General features: G+C 46.2%; 1 protein-coding gene across 1 annotated transcript; it reads right to left on the bottom strand.

Annotated features, from left to right (window-relative positions):
* Positions 1-1,535: 1,535 nt before the first annotated feature.
* RSAD1 (radical S-adenosyl methionine domain containing 1) lies at positions 1,536-12,522 on the bottom strand. Its single transcript, XM_035104381.3, has 9 exons — positions 12,226-12,522; positions 10,231-10,364; positions 9,473-9,677; positions 8,036-8,401; positions 6,886-6,949; positions 6,516-6,663; positions 4,947-5,001; positions 2,519-2,622; positions 1,536-2,406 (listed from the first exon to the last, which is right to left on the bottom strand). The coding sequence occupies exons 1-9, from the start codon at positions 12,376-12,378 to the stop codon at positions 2,292-2,294; spliced, it is 1,344 nt and encodes a 447-aa protein (XP_034960272.3). The 5' UTR covers positions 12,379-12,522; the 3' UTR covers positions 1,536-2,291.
* Between the last annotated feature and the right edge of the window lie 4,607 nt (positions 12,523-17,129).

Genomic DNA, 17,129 nt, shown 5'->3' on the forward strand with positions numbered 1-17,129 from the left:
TCCATTGAGGCAGGCTTGTTTCTCCATAAACTCGGATATGACGGTGACAGGAAAAGTCCTATTAGTTTACATGTTTATCAAGTGATGTAGAAACGTTAAGGGTTGCAGGAGACGCCCAGTGAGCTCCTGACAGTTCCAAAATAAAACCCTAGCGTAGGAAATGCTACAAGGAAGAACGGGAGTGGGAGGGCAGGGAATGTGTCTGCTTGTCCTATTTACATTGCAGATTCTATAGCTTAGCTGCTGCAAGGAGGAGAATGGCAAATATTAAAGACTATTAATCATAGTAAATCTATTAAAAAGTTATGTGCACAATAGTAGAAGAGTAGATTGAAATCCAGCGTAAAAAGAAGCTGCAATTAAAGGAGCTGTAATTATTCCACTTTAAGTTTAATTCCTGCCCTAGCAGTTTACTCTTGCCTCCCAGAGTGATTGTAATAAGCTTTAATTGCTTTACTGATTTTAATCAGCCCTTAGATGTGAATGTGTTTGTCTCTCTCTCTCTCTCTCTCTCTCTCTCTTTCTCTCTCTCTCTCTCTCTCTCCCTGCATTTGGAAAGAAGAGGCAGTTTTTCATGAGAGAGATTATACACACACACAAACCCCTGATGGTTAAGTTAGAAATGACCTAGCAGCCCATTTACCTCCATGCAATTGTACCAAGGTGCAAAACTCACAGAATTTTTGCATGTTTAGTGAAGCTGTGTTTGGTGTACTTATGCCACTTACAAGTCTGTTTTATTTAGGAATCTAAATCTCACCCTTCAACAAATTTCCTGTGTGGCTTACAAGAAATTATTTTTAAAGTCTATCCTGCGGCAAGAAAACCAACAGCACAGGAGATTGCTAGGCTTGTTCCCTTAAAAAAGCAGCATAAAAGTAGTTTCACCTCAGGAATCTTATTCAATTTTGGCAAAAAACAAACCAACAAACAACATACTAAGTAAGAACTTTTCACCATGTTGGCGAAATGAACTTTAAGCTGCATGACGTTGCTTTGATTCCAGGTCTTTCCATTCACATGTTTCTGCCATATTATTTTACATATTTTAAATTATTTTCACAATTAAGGTGCAAAAGCTCCAGGCATAATATTTAAAAAGAGCCTGTTAGTCTCTGGAACTGAATTTTATTGATGTTTTAAAAGTTCTGTTGTTTGTGTGCTTTTAAGAATAAAATTGAACAGTCTAAGAGAGCTTGAATTGGTCTTTGGCTGTGGAGTGAGCCCAAAACAATTTATGTGCCTATCAGCAAATCAGACGCTGGCTCATCAATTAGTCTTGTACTTCCAGCATGCTTCAGGTCAGCTGTCCTTTTAAATTTATTTTTCCAAACTATCCTGTTCATGTGTTCATCCTTCCCTTCATTGCCTTCAAAAAACAGTGCAGCATTGCTCCAGGGAATGAGCACAAGGAAGTTTCCTGGTGACATCATAGGAGGCCAGCCAATCAGCACAGTGTGCATCAAGTTAGGTAACACACCTTTGCACACCCCACCTTCCCAGTGGATGAACCTGAGCAGAAAAGACATGTTGCATTTCTGTTTACTTTTTTTTATTATGATCTGTGTTACTGTGTTAGCCAGTAAATGCAAAATGGAGCACATTTCCTCCTGTCCAGAATCCATGCATGGGAGTTTGTATATAATGTGTGTAAAACCTAACTGAACTCTTTAATTTATTTCATTTGTCAAATAAATTAGCTGGAGCCATTTGAATCCCACCACGGTTCTCAAAATGTGCGACTATAATCTACACACGCAACCAAAATTATATCTAGTAGGAAACTTGATCTAGCCAAGCTCCTGCAGCAACATACTTTCTCAATTTAAATCACCCCTGAAATACTGTCATTCTACCTCTGAAATATAAGTTTGCACTGTGCTTTTAGCCATGGTTTAATGGACAACAGCTGAAATTTCATCCTATGTAGAAAGTTACTTGTTCAGCCTGTTGGACCTGTGATTAGTGACGCCACCTGAGGATGTGGGCCCTGCCCTTGTACGGATCGATGCACTGCATTCCACTTTGTTGCCTTGTTTTACCCTCCTTGCTACTAACATCATGAGAATGCTGTGGTTCCATAACGTGTATTTCATTTGCAAGGCTCATGGTCATTATCTCAGCTTTAGTAGGTGGAGAAATGAGATCAAGATGGCTAAATTACTAGCCCCGGATGATAGTGTGAGTCAGTGCACAAGGTTGTAACATTCCTAATCCCTAGTGTCCTGCCCTACCCAGTATAAGGCTGCTTCCTGCGATCCTTTACTTCTCAAGGAACCTAAGTAGGGACTTCAGGTTTGATTGGACGTTTTTTCTCTTTCCACCCAGGCTTTCTGGAACTGGTTAAGAAGTGTCAGCAGCAGAGAATCCAACACAGCCAGGCCTCTCCAAGAACATCTAAGTCCCCTGCAAAAAAAAAATCCAATCCCCACCGACAAGGACATGGATTAGTCTTGCACAGCAGACAACAGCATCTTTCTTCACAGAGAAACGTGATGAACCCATAGGGGCCCCTTACTTGTCATCTAGAAGCAGCAAACCGCACTCCTCCAGCTCTTTCACTTCCTCCGATTCTCCAAATGCATCCCACAGGCTGAGGTCAGGGGCAAATTGCAGCCAGTGCTGTAGAAAAGAAATGCTGCTAGGAAAAACTGGGTGTTGCTTGATAGTTTCGAGAATTTGCTTTGCAGTTGATGTCCTATCAGAACACTAATGAGCCGGGGGGAGGGGGGAGAGAGATGCGGCTTCCAAATGTCAATTATAAAGTCCTCGCAATGAATTGCTCAGCCTCTCTTATAATTTTAAGAGCATATGATGGGGCCCTGCTCTGGTTGCTCCCCTCCGCCATCAGAGTTTAAACTGGTGCCCTCAAGAAGTCAGACCTATTCTCTTGTGGCACGTCCCCCAGGATGCTCACAAGCAAGGCTAGTTCCGTGGAAATTTTCAGGAAGGGCAGTAACTCCCCCCCACAGCCTCCCATTCTGCTATCAAGTTTGTATATAACACTATACCAAACAAACCATGGCTTGGTGTGAGTGTTCCTGGAGAATGTTCCTCCTGCTGCACTGCTGTGAGCTATGCCCTGCCTTGGCTAAGCATGTTGCCTTAACTTAGGCTTTGTGTTTACCTGCTCCAGACAAATTACAAGCTGCAAACCCAGAACACCCCATAGTTACAGCTCATGCTTTGACTGGAGTGACACAAACCACAAGCCTAGGTTCAGATGACAACCTAAGCCAAGGCATGGTTTGGCTCACAGTAGTGGGACTGCAGCAACAAGATGGAAGCAGCAGCAAAATGACTGCAATTTCTCCATTTGCACTAAGCCATAGTATTGTTGGGATGTGGGTGGCGCTGTGGTGTAAACCACTGAGCCCTGGGCTTGCCGATCAGAAGGTCGGCAGTTTGAATCCCTGCGACACGGGTGAGCTCCCGTTGCTCGGTCCCAGCTCCTGCCAACCTAGCAGTTCGAAAGAACGTCAAAGTGCAAGTAGATAAATAGGTACTGCTCCGGTGGGAAGGTAAACGGCGTTTCTGTGCACTGCTCTGGTTTCGCCAGAAGCGGCTTAGTCATGCTGGCCACATGACCCGGAAAAACTGTCTGCAGACAAACGTCGTCTCCCTCAGCCAGTAAAGTGAGATGAGCGTCACAATCCCAGAGTCATTTGCAGCTGGACTTAACTGTTAGGCGTCCTTTACCCTTTTTATAGTTAGTATTATGTTCAACCCAGCTCTACATATTGCTTGAAGTTTACTGATTTTATGAGTTGTTGATTTATGAGTTGTTGTAAATTGGTTTTTTATGGTCTTTATTTATTTTCTAGCTACCTTTTGAGACTCCTAATACCAAAAGGCAAGAAGCAATGCATATACGTAAAAATAAATTCCTTTTTTGTTTTTTTCCTTCTGTCCCAGACCTGGTAACCAGCATTCAAGCTAGCTTATCTTTCTGAAATCCTAGGTTGATTGCATCTTTGTAATGAAGGTCGGTAACTGAGTGGCCATGCCAGTTGCTAAAACAGAATCTAGATGCTAGTTTGGTGGCAAACCCATATTTGAATGCCAACACCCCTTTTATATTGTTGGCAACAAACCATCGTTGGGAATAAGCCGGGCAAGATAAGTTGCAGCAAGGGTGGGAGTATATTGTTTTTTTTATCTTAGCCTGCACTGGGGCTGTGCAAAATTGTCTAGCGGTTTCTAGATTTCTACCATAACCAAAATATGCTAAGCAATTTGGCAAGCTTGAATCGGTTTGATTTTCAAAGCTTGACTTCACCATTTTTGTCTTTGTTGGAGGGATGAAGATTTAGGGCAGGAATGGGAAACATGACCCTCCCAACGTTGGACTTGGATCTTGGACTACCAGCCTTGTTGGCTGGGATTGATGGGAGTTGGAATCCCAAGAACATCTGGAGAGCCCCATGGTCCCAGTTCCTGGTGTAGCTTACGGTACTACTCAACAAGATGCCTGGCACAGCACTGCTGCCAAATTAAGAAACTGGGTGTTGAGTTGTTTTTCCCCACCCTAGTAATGCTTTTGGTCAGATATAACCATGTTATTTTCCTTTTCTTTCCTGCTCCCAGTGTGCATAACTGGATACTGCTGATAGACGCAAGGAGACAAATGTAACTCTGAATAAAAGTTGGAGAGAGAGAAAGGTGCAGGGGGTTGCTTTAGGCAACAGCTAATTCTCTCCTTGTTGGATCACTGAAAGTAACAATGTGTGTTTTAAGGAAAATAAACTGAGGGCGGGGAAAATCTGCAGTTCCTAAAATGGAGAGCCTCATGGCCAGTGGAAATCCACAAATGTTATTTCCAGCTTTCATTCATTTAGCAGCCACAATCAGCATGTTTTTCAAAGCTCTGGAGTTAGGGCACTGAAAATTTCAGTCCCACCCAATTGGCTGCAAGTGCAGTTGCTGGCGCAATCACACGACCTCACCTTGTGTGTAATTCCCATATCCATACGAAGCCCCAACATCAGAACCTCTTCCAGTCTACAAAGGAGACAGTTACAGGGTAACATTTAACAGAAGGACATAGAACTCTCTAGCAACCTAGGATTAGTCACAAGAAACCTGTACTGCTTTTTCTGCACACACCATTTCTAGCGACTGTAGCAGATTAGCCTAGAGCAGCGTTTCTCAACCGCTGTTCCGCGGCACACTAGTGTGCTGTGAGACGCTGGCTGGTGTGCCGCGACGTGCGGCGACGAGAAGGGCGATTTGCATTGTCACGTGCCTGGTGGCCGCCAATAAACATCACTGACCCGCCGGAAAGGAAGCCGGCCGGGTCACGACGCGGGGCGAGCGCAGCTCTCAACAGCCACCACCACGGGAGGGTGGTTTTAGACAAACTTAAAGAAGCTGGCTGGATGAGCTCAACCTGAAACTTGCTGAGCAAAGGATTGTGCTGGCAGAGAAATCAGTGGCTTGTGAAGCCTTATTACAGGAGATTGCAACCAACACAGCAATTGGCAAGTGTTTCTTACAGTCATAATTATATAGTCAATATAGGGCGGCACAGAGTTAAATTTTTTAACTTTTTTAATGGTGGTGTGCCTCGTGATTTTTTTCATGGAACAAGTGTGCCTTGGCCCAAAAAAGGTTGAGAAACACTGGCCTAGAGCAGGCATGGCCAAACTTGACCCTCCAGCTGTTTTGGGACTACAATTCCCATCATCCCTGACCACTGGTCCTTTAGTCCCAAAACAGCTGGAGGGCCAAGTTTGGCCATGCCTGGCCTAGGCTGAACCAACCACCTGCTATTTCAAGCATTATATATTTAAAACATATTTGGTGTTTATATAGAGCTTTAGAACACAGATAAGGAAATTGGCCAGCCTTTGGGGCTCCCCACAAGCCACTCCCACTCTGTTCCTGAACAGGGGCTCTGTTCCTGAACTGTGAGAATGCCTCCTGTTTGCCTAGATCAGAGTTTCCCAAACTTAGGTCTCCAGCTGTTCTTGAACTACAACTCCCATCATTCCTAGCTAGCAGGACAAGTGGTCGGAGATGATGGGAACTGTAGTCCAAAGGCAGCTGGAGACCCAAGTTTGGGAAACCCTGGCCCAGTTGAAGGGTGGAGAGATGCGTATGCATAGAAGCCTCTGGATTCTCCACAGCTGAAATGTAGCCACCATACCAAAGATAAGAGTCATTGTGGCTCCATCCATTTCTTGCCTCTGGCCCCACCCACCACTGTCACCCCAAAAGATTGACTTGAGGGAATGAAGCCCTTGAGCTGAAAATTCAGACACACCCTTAAGAGTATTCAAAGCATTTCACATGGATTTTCTCAGAAATCCTAACAGCAGTGTAATGTAGGTCTTAGTATTCCCCTATTGCAGATGGGGGCATAAGCAGTCATGGCATGCCTATGGGCAACTACTGAGTTCGTGGTCAAGTCAAAACTTGAACCCAAGGTGTTCCTGCTGCATTACCATGGTTTGAAGGAATTCTGCTCAAGTACATGGGGATAAAACTGCCTCCTTGCCTCCCCTTCTGCTTACATATCCAGTTTGCTGAGTTCAGTCCGCTTCCGGGTCCCGTGCCCAACGGCCAACACTTCCTTCATCCATACATCTGGCTCCAAAGTCTGTATCCTGGCCTCCCGATGAACCTTGCCATCTCCCCGTGGCACAAATCTCCCATGGGCTCCTAGGAAAAAGGGAGCCAGGGCTGTGACTTAATTCTTCGTCTCTAGAGGGTGTGGGAAGCAAATGTGCGTAACTGCCCAGCCATCAGATAGCTCAGGCCATCCTTCCCCAACAACTTATGTCTAACATGAAGCACAGCTAAAATGGTGCCATCTGAAAAGCACTTTGGCGAGCCCAGATTGGGAAGCGGCTGGCCCTTCTCATTTCCCCAACCATTGCTCACCTGGTCCAATCCCGATATATTGACTCCCTTGCCAATAGGACAGGTTGTGGGTACTAAGTGCCCCCTGCATGGGAAAAAAACCAGAACAACATAACCACCAAGAAATGGGTAGTCCAGTGTTACACCATGCTGGGCACCCTTTAGCGATTGACTCCTGAGGACGCTCGGCACCTGACTGGATCCAGCATGCAAGTTTTGTGAGAAAGTGGAAAGCTCAGATTTAAAGCTCTCTCTTTAAAGGGAACTAAGCCTTCTGACTATCTGTCTCAGTTTGCCTTCCATAACATGCTCTGTCTGTTCTTTGCTAAGAAGGCATCCTCAGAGCATGTTTGCTTCAGTTCTGTAGCTGGATGATATTCTCCTCTTTCTTTCCTACACACACACACACACACACACACACACACACACACACACACACACACACCAAGCAAGCAAGCTGATTTCATTATCTGAAATTCTTTTGTCTACTCCCTTCTGATTAGGTCAGAGGAACCCCACCACCAATCCATCTGAAGACTGGATGCGGCCCATGAGTGCTTCTCTGCATGTCCCCCTCTCCGTGTTTGTGTGTGGAGTGGTTGCAACTGAAGGGGAAAGGGTTAACCATATCCTGCAATCCCCCACACTGGAAAAAGCTCCTCTTGCTTGGCAGGCTTGAAAACCAGGTGTGGGTGTCACAGCACACAGGGGGGGGGGGGGAAGAAGGCTAACCTTTCCCGTAGCAGCTATGACCCTCATCCCCAGTTACCCTCCACCTTTGAAAAAAGCGTTGGAAAAAAGGTCTCCCAGTGACTCCAATAGGAAGCTGTTTTCAAGGTTAGCTGTTGTTTATGTGTGTGAGAGAGAGATCTTTGTGGAGACTGCAACTCCAATCCTTTTTCAAGCCTAATTATTTGGAGGTGCGGTCAGAGAGAGAGTGAGTGTGTGTATGTGAGAGTGTGTGTGTTAGTGGCGGGGAGAAAACAAACATGAATGGGTATTGGTATGGCCTGTATTATACGTGAGAATGGACGGAAGCAGGTGACATATGTATGAATTGGTGTGTGGGGAAGATTAACAATGTTTGGATGCTGCCTTTGGACTGAGTAAGGTCCCCCCACTCCTGATTTAGGCTATATAGCAGAGGTTCTAGGCAAAGTAACAGACTTACATTCCTAGCGAAATTGGAGACCTCGTACTGATGGAAGCCTGAATTTTGCAGAAGGTGCCGGGAGCACTCGTACATCTCTGATACGACATCCGGATCAGGCATGGGCAAGGAGCCCTGGTGGACTTGCTTGAAAAGTGAAGTACCCCTCTCCAGTGTCAGCTGGTAGAGAGAGATGTGGTCATCACCCACGGTGAGCAGTTCCTCCAGACCCTGGATCCACGATGCATTGGTCTGACCCGGGAGTCCAAATATGAGGTCAATAGAAGTACGGCCTGCAAAGAGTTTCTTGGCTTCTTCTAAAGTTCGTAGGGCGTCCCAAGATGTGTGGTTCCTTCCAAGGAGTTTCAGTTCCGTATTATTAAGTGACTATTGATGAGGATGGGAAAACATGAGTATATTTGCCTCATTTATCAGGGGAAGAAGAAGTGCAAATGTCGGGAAAGAGATATGAGTAAGGCAAGAGTGAAAACACTATTAGAGCATGAAGATTTTTGAATGTCGGGTGCAAGCAAGAACTAATGGGAGCAAAAAGAGAAGAGTGATGGCCAAAAAGCAACAGTTTGCGAGATTTCCCATTTCCTCCCTCTCCCCTTTGAAATACATTCTTGGGGGAGGGTGTGATCAGAGCAACAAAGGAGGTGTGTGTTTTAACTCCTTCCCTGAATGACCCCCCAGGTTGTTGTATGCTTTCCCCCTTGCCAAATTTAACTGTTATTTGAAAATAGTGGATGTAGAAAAATAGGAACAGGAAAGGAATTTCTTCTGAGATATTTATTCCGTAAGTAATAATAATAATAATATTATAATAATTTATTATTTGTACCCCACCCATCCGGCTGGGTCTCCCCAGCCACTCTGGGCGGCTTCCAGCAAAGATTAAAATATAATAAAATGTCACAAATTAAAAACTTCCCTAAACAGGGCTGCCTTCAGATGTTTTCTAAATTCAGGTAGTTGTTTATCTCTTTGACCTCTGATGGGAGGGCATTCCACAGGGCGGGCGCCACTACCGAGAAGGCCCTCTGCCTGGTTCCCTTGTACTTTGTTTCTCGCAGTGAGGGAACCACCAGAAGGCCCTTGGCACTGGACCTCAGTGTCCGGGCAGAACGATGGGGGTGGAGACGCTCCTTCAGGTATACTGGGCCGAGGCCGTTTAGGGCTTTAAAGGTCAGCACCAACACTTTGAATTGTGCTCGGAAACGTAAGTAACTGTCTGCTGTTTCTGGCACACTGTGGGCAGGAGGGGGAGGAAGAGAAATACTGGTGAACGGAGCGGGACAGACCGGGTAAACTTTGGGCAAGCTCAACCATTTTTGACAAATGCAAGTAGCCAAACATTTCCATAAATGTTTTTTTAGAAACTTCCCCCAAAGGAATATTGTAACTGGATCAGCACAGATTAAGACAGCCCTGAAAGCAACGCACCCGTCACCTCACCTGGATGCCAATGGAGAGGCGATTGACACCAGCTTTCTGGAACTCAGCCAGGCACGAGGCATCTGCTGAAGTGGGATTGGCTTCCAGTGTAACCTCAGTGCCTTCTGCTAAATGGGCACACTGGGAGACAGTGTCTAGGACAGCAGCAATGGTGAGTGGGTTGGCCAGGCTTGGCGTCCCTCCACCAAAGAATACTGATGTGATTCTGCAAAACCAAGGAGAGGGTGAGAGGGACATATCTGAGGAACCCACAGTGTTGAGCCATATACGTCTCAGCCACAATTTGCCTTTTTCTTTGTCTACTGCTTTTCGATAAAATAAATAAATCTTCCTATAGCAGTTTACAAGCCACTTAACAAATATATTGTATTGTTTTTAACACTCGATTGGGAGCCGCCCAGAGTGGCTGGGCAAACTCAGCCAGATGGGCGGGGTATAAATAATAAATTATTATTATTATTATTATTATTATTATTATTATTATTATTATTATTATTATATACAACATAATGCTCCCACTGATCAGAAAGACTTCAGATCTCTGTAGGATTTCACAAAAGCCACTATCCTCTAATGGTGAAGGGCATCAGTACTGAATATATTGGGCTTATTCCAAAATTCCCAACGCAAGAGCAGCTGCTGGCTTTGTTGTAAAACTCATCTCTATCCGATGCTCTTTCCCGTTCCTTCCAAAGTTCCTTGACTGTAAATCCTGACTGTTCAAAACCTCCCCCTATACTATACTATACTATACTAACCTCTTGACTTGGCTGAGTTGGATCAGGGTCTGGGCCTCCTGAACAAGGCATTTCCTCATTTTCTGCTCATCAAGGTTTCGGGGAATGTACTTGTTGAAGTTGCAGTAGCTGCAGCGTTTCTCACAGTAGGGCCACTAAGAGACCAAGGAAACAATAGAATTCTTGTTACGGGTAGGTAGCCGTGTTGGTTTGGAGTAGTCGAAACAAAATAAAAAAAATCCTTCCAGTAGCACCTTAGAGACCAACTAAGTTTGTCATTGGTATGATACACACTTCTTCAGATACACTGAAACCTTATTTGTTAAGACCACACTTTCTGGTACCTTCACCCTGCTGTGTCCTGCTATCGTCAACATCTTGTCAGACCAAAGACTGTAACACTTCTACCTACCAAGAGCGGATATCAATAAAACGGCCTGGAATGCAAAATATTTAACTCTGCACTCACTCTACCCCAAAGGCACCAAGTAACCACCAGCATGTTTTAAAAACATGGTAGATTCAAAATACAAATATACTTATTGCACTATAGACTTAGTCCTACGCAACAGTTTAATCTCAGCCAATAAATGCCAGCCCAAGTAAAAAAACAACCACCCACAAACCCATTTTATTTCATAAAGATGCACCATCTCTAGCTTTGGCTAAACTTCAAAGGCTTTCCAGTCATTGTGACCATCATGTCTTTCAGTCTGCATATTTGTGGGCAGGTGAAATGTTTAAGAGAGGACCCTACAAAGGAGTATGTGGGAAAGTTAACCTGGTGGTAAGCGGCATTGAATTCAATAGGACTTCCTTCTGTGGAGATATGGTTAGTATTGCATAATGAATTATGCTTGGGAAGAGGATGATTGCTGGAGGAAGTATAGCACAAGGCAACCTAGTCTTCTACACTTGCTATGGCAACGCCCCAGCATGTACTTGTTTTGAAATAAAATCGGTTTGTGGTTCTGAACACAAATTTGGAATTAGATGGGGAAGAGCAAGAGCGGAATGGTATTTTAATAGCAATTCACAGAAAGTCAGCACAGGTGGTTTTCTAGGACTCTTTTCTGAAGAGGGCCTCCAAAAATAACCCAATTACTCATGGGAATGTGCTACATACATTCTTCCTGATGCATAGTAGGTTTTTGTTTTTAAAATGTAGGAGCATTCATATAACCCCCCTCAGTTGAAAATCAAATCATACTGCTCAGGAAGCAACAGCCTGTCATGTTAATGATGTGTAGCTTGTCTCTTAAGTAAACAGAAAAAGGACAAAGGCAGACATGGAAGAATGAAGGCAAGGAAAGACTGTCAGCTATGAGAGAGGTGTGCTTAGTTTGGGATAAAATGTCACGTATTTCTATTTCAGAGGAAGTCTATTAGGCTTTTGGCTGAGCAGAGTACATTATACACTTCTTAGAAACTAGATCGGGTAGATAAATCTGGATCTGAACACGAACACACACAGAGAGAGATCTGTCCGTAGTATTTTGCCTCCTCAGTTATGGTGCAACTCTCGTTGAGTCATAACCATCTGGGTTGTGATGGTAAAACACATGCAAGTCTTCAGTAAGAGGGGGGTCTTTTTGGAGGGGAGAACGGAAGAGACATTATCATCAGCTTGCGCATGCGCAGAGTGAAACCCGCTCCGTCGAGGAAGCGTACTTGCACCCGTTCAGACCCCACGCAAGCGCACTGGAGGTGAGGGAAAGAGGCCTGCAAAGGAAACAAGGCAAACCCTCCTTCCGGAATTAAAGAACGACTAAGGAAACGCGCGTGCGCACTTTACTAAAAAGGTGGGTTGGGGTGGAAGGCATCCCCAGCAGACGATTTGCCGGGAGTTATTCAGCGGCTCAGGAGGAGGAGGAGCAGCAGCTTTAATTCGGGGTACGCATGCGCAAAAGCGTACAACGCTCCTGGGGAAGCCGGCGTGCGCAAGCGCATAAAAATTAAAAAAAAAAATTCCCTCCCGCGCGCGGTGGGTCGCGTTCCTTTTCCCGCCGGACTCACGTGGACGTAGAGCGCGGCGACCGCCTCCGCTTCCGGAGCGGGAGGCTGAGGGCGGAGCTGCGAGGCGGAGGCGCCTCCGAAGAGCCTCTCTGGCGGTCGAACTGCCCGCAGGCCAGCCGGGAACGCCGCCCAGAGCTTGCCAAGGGCGCCCATGCCGCTCCGCGCTGCTCTCGGGTCCCGGAGATCTCTTCCGGCGCCTGACGGGCGGAGGCGACGAGGAGTCCGCCCCTAGCGACGGGGAGGGCAGGGGGCGGGAGAGGCTGGGCTCGGCTGAAGCTTCTCTGGCCCACGTTGCTTTGCACAGTAAAAATAAATAAATACAGTAATGCGCTTTTTTATAATAAAAAAATCCGGCCCCTTTCCTTCTCTGCAAGGATCTAGCATGAGAACTCGCAGGAAGGGCAGCTCACTAAGCATGTGCAGAGTGCGCTTTATAGTTTTCAGCACTCATGGAGCGGTATCTCACGTAACCCAGGGATGGGTTGGTTGCTGGCGTGTCAGCACTAGAGCTGGGGACAGCCGTTTTCATTTCTTAGCCTGACCCGCCTCCAACGGGGTTTGGGAGAATATAAATTTGCAGGAGAGGAGAAGTAAATGGGGAGCGATTTGCAGGAGAGAAGGAAATAGGGAGCGGTACGCACAGCTGTCAAGTTCTCACTTTTTAAAAAAGGGAAATTCCCTTATGCTGAATAGGCTTACAAGCGAGAAAAGGGAAAATTTGACAGCTATGAGCGGTAGGGACTACATTAAGGTAAAGGTACCCCGACCATTAGGTCTAGTCGCGGACAACTCTGGGGTTGCGGCGCTCATCTCGCTTTACAGGCCGAGGGAGCCGGCATACAGCTTCCAGGTCATGTGGCCAGCATGACTAAGCCGCTTCTGGCAAACCAGAGCAGCACACGAAAACGCCGTTTACCTTCCCGCCGGAGCAGTACCTATTTATCTACTTGCACTTGACGTGCTTTCGAACTGCTGGGTTGGCAGGAGCTGGGACCGAGCAACGGGAGCTCACCCCGTCGTGGGGATTTGAACCACCAACCTTCTGATCGGCAAGCCCTAGGACTCTGTGGGTTAGACCACTACATAGGCTGCGCAAAACTGCTTGGAAGATGAGTGGGATTCTATACGTAGATTGATGCATTTGCAGGTGTGTGTGTGTGTATCCCATAAATCTAGAGCAGGGTTTTCAGTACAAATATAGACCCTCAGCACTTGTAGGACTCATTTATGAAACTTCTGGTTTGGCTTTTTGGAAATAGCCCCTGAACTAGTTCCTGAAGTGTCTGGTAGCAACAGGAGATGGGGGTTGTTATGGAAAATTGCCCCTAAAATGCGCAGCCTTTTAGGAAGGACAGACACGGGTCATAGAAACAAGCAAAGCACGTGGCTTTCCGCAAAGAATCCCAGGAAATGTACTCCTTACAGAGGTTCAGCACCCTTAACAAACTAGTCCCCAGGGTTCTTTGGGGGATGTCAATGTGCTTTCAATGTATGTTGTATACACAGCCATGGACAATCTTCCTCTCCATTGCCTTGGAACTCCACACACACACACCCCTTTCCCCTCATGAACCTGTGAAACAGGACACACCTAGGAAAAACGAAATAAAAACCTAATAATAAGACCTTTGAAAAGCCCTAGGCCTAGGACCTGGATTTACTCCAGGCATATTTTTAGTTGAATCAATATGTAGGTTATGTTATATCAGGCATGTCCAAAGTCTTTTTCGGGGGCCTAAAAACAAGGTCAACAACTTTGGTTGGCCCCCACGGCCCTTCACTTCATCAAATCTAGCCCTCTTTGAAAAAAGTTTGGACACCACTGTGTTATATGAAGTACCTTGAATTGGTGGGTCAACGTCTGTGGTATCATGTGCAAGCCTTTGAAATGACTTCAATTCCAGCAGCAAGACAGCAGATGGCACACCTATGCTTTCTAGAGGCAGAGCGGTCACTCGGTAGCTATTAGACTCCTTAAGAGTACAACCCAACGATATTAGATGCGTCTTAGTAATTCAGAAGACTCTCAACCATGGCAACAAAAGGTCAGGCAAATGAGAGGCTAGTTAGTGTCACACACAAATATACAAACCGCCTGGCTTCTGGTCTTATTCGAATCATCTTTTTATACTATACTTTAAAGTCCCAAATATCCACCCCTTAGGGGAGAACGTTATGCTACAGCTGGAATAATGCATTCATATTCTCTCCCATGAATTCCCTCCTGCAAATAGAAAGCTGTCATTTCAGGGACGATTCATCCATGTAGAAATGTGGAAGTAGTTTCTGGATTTGTAGAAGGGTGTATATAATGAAATAAAATCCAGAGCAATAGCTATGTTAGTCTTTTGCTGGTTGTTACCACCATTGTTTTTTTTACTGATATCCCTGACTCTCCCATAATTGCCTAAAATCTGAATCTCTTTATTGCCGTTGTAAACCAAGTGTTAACAAGTTTTTTCTCGTTAAGGGAACTTATTAATTCTTAATTGTTGTGAATTCCCATAAAATCTTCCTTCTTTGGTGATCACTCGTAGCCTAGTAAGATTGTCTTCCATGAACACAGTCTTAACAGTGAGTCTGTAAGTGACTGTGGAGGCCAATTCTGGATCCACACGTCCTTCCACGGTGGGGACATAGGCTTCCAGACACCAGTCGATCATGGTGAGGGATTGCCAAGCGTGCCTTCCTCTTAGCACCTTTATCCCTTTCTTCTTGAGTTTGAGCGTCTTCAAAGTCCATGACACGTTTGGTAAAGGCTTTTCTCCAATTGGAGCACTCAGAGGCCGGTGTTTCTTCGTTGTTACTACATTTTGGAGAGCAAAGCTGGAATAGATTCTCTCATTGCTTTGTTCTCAAGTGACAGCTGTAACCAAGAATCGAATCTGGGAGCAACTCCCATTGGACTCGATGGACTGGACACATGGGATTGCATTGAGTAGACACACATGGGACTGGCATCTCTATTTCATGCTTTAGGATTGCAGCTGGAGACGCTGTGCATTGTCCATCTCCCCCACCCCCCACCCTGCAGCACCACTGCCTGCCTGCTAAATGACTACCTCATACACCACAGTGGTCAGCCCTGGCAGAGGCCTGTCTGGAATTTCTCCCCCCACTCAGGAACCACAATCAGTATCCCATTTTTTAATTGAGGAAGAGCATTCAGGTTTGTGTATCTTGCACGCACAGAGAGAGATGTGCGTGTTGTCTCTTTGGGTGCTGAAGGCATCATTATTGTCCTGGGAGAAAGGTGGAGGGGGCTGTGGCGCTTGATCCAAGGAAAATAGGAAACAGAGCAGAAGAGGGAAAGGACAAGTGAGGTTGGATAATTTGAGATGGGAGCAGAGGCGTAGCCAGCCGCTTGGGTGCAGCGCCTGTGCCCTGCAACCGGGGGTGGGGCGTGTTGCATGGAGCCTCTCCGCTGCCTCCCCCTCAGCTGTAGGGTGGCTGAGGGAGAGGTGGTGGGCAGATGCAAGTCCCACGCTGCCGTTTCAGGCAGCGCACAGCCTGTAGGCGTCCAAGCCACCATGTCACTCCCAGGAGAGACGCGTGGTTCGGGCACGCTGCAGGCCCCGCGGTAAGTGCCGGCCCCCGCGGTGTGGTGCCCAGTGCCAGCCGCATTATTTACGTTTGTTGACTGAACTAAAAAGTTTCGTGAGCCCAATTTTTTAAAATTATTTTTTTTTAAACTCATATTTTTGTCATTTTGTCACCCGCCTCAGTGATGACACCCGGGGCGACACCCCCCATCCCCTTCCTCCACCACTGAATGGGAGAAGAGGACAGGAGAAGGTTATGGCTATTGGACAGGTTAAAGGTAAAGGTAAATGGAGCCCTGACCATTAGGTCCAGTTGTGACCGACTCTGGGGTTGCGGCGCTCATCTCGCTCTATTGGCCGAGGGAGCAGGCGTACACCTTCCAGGTCATGTGGCCAGCATGACAAAGCCGCTTCTGGCGAACCAGAGCAGCACACGGAAACGCTGTTTACCTTCCCGCTGTAGCGGTACCTGTTTATCTACTTGCACTTTGCCGTGCTTTCAAACTGCTAGGTTGGCAGGAGCTGGGACTGAACAACGGGAGCTCACCCCGTCACGGGGATTCGAACCGCTAACCTTCTGATCAGCAAGCCCTAGACTCAGTGGTTTAACCCACAGCGCCCCCCGCGTTAGGTTAGGCCAGGGTTAAGAAGCAAAGGAAGCCTGAAGGAACATTCAGCACCATAAAAGGAAAGCCTTTGTGTACAAGCCCAAGCCCACAACCACAACCAATAGCTCCTTGCCCTGCACTCATCTCTGTTGGGAAATCACACAAACGTAGCATCCATGCAGGCAACAGTTTCTATGGAACTGAAACTAGATGTTAGTGCTGCTGTTAGAGCATTGGGGGATCTCCACTGAAGCACTATTCAGCTGTTCTCAGGGTTAACCATCCCTGCTCTCTAAGCTTTGTGTAAATGCCTATACATAATGCAATGGTCAATACACTTCCAAGAAGCCTAGCTTGCTTTTTGGGGGGCGGGGGGAGAAGCTGTGTTTGCATGTGTGGCATGGAGGCATTTCGCAGGCAATATTTCTAGAAAAGAGGAAGAGATTTATGGCTAATAAGTTTTATTTCCTAATTATTGTACTCGTCAGAGCCTGCAGGGGTTCAGCGAATCCCACAAACTGACAGGCCTGCTACCTTCCTACCATATCTGGGGGCGGGGGGGGGGGTGAGTCACACTAGCACAGTGAATGGGAAGGAAACCAGTTCCCTTATATGAGAATTTTTCCGTTCCTTCAGGATGTGGTCTCAATGTCACCCAATTCAAAAGACACATCAAAAAGAAAGTGCTTCTGCTGCAGAAATAAAAAGGAACGTTCTTAGGTGACAGGACCCAGGGGGTTCCTCAAACACAGAG

This window comes from Zootoca vivipara, chromosome 2 (assembly GCF_965207765.1).
Source record: "Zootoca vivipara chromosome 2, rZooViv2.hap1.1, whole genome shotgun sequence".
In the NCBI taxonomy this organism is placed as follows: domain Eukaryota; kingdom Metazoa; phylum Chordata; class Lepidosauria; order Squamata; family Lacertidae; genus Zootoca; species Zootoca vivipara.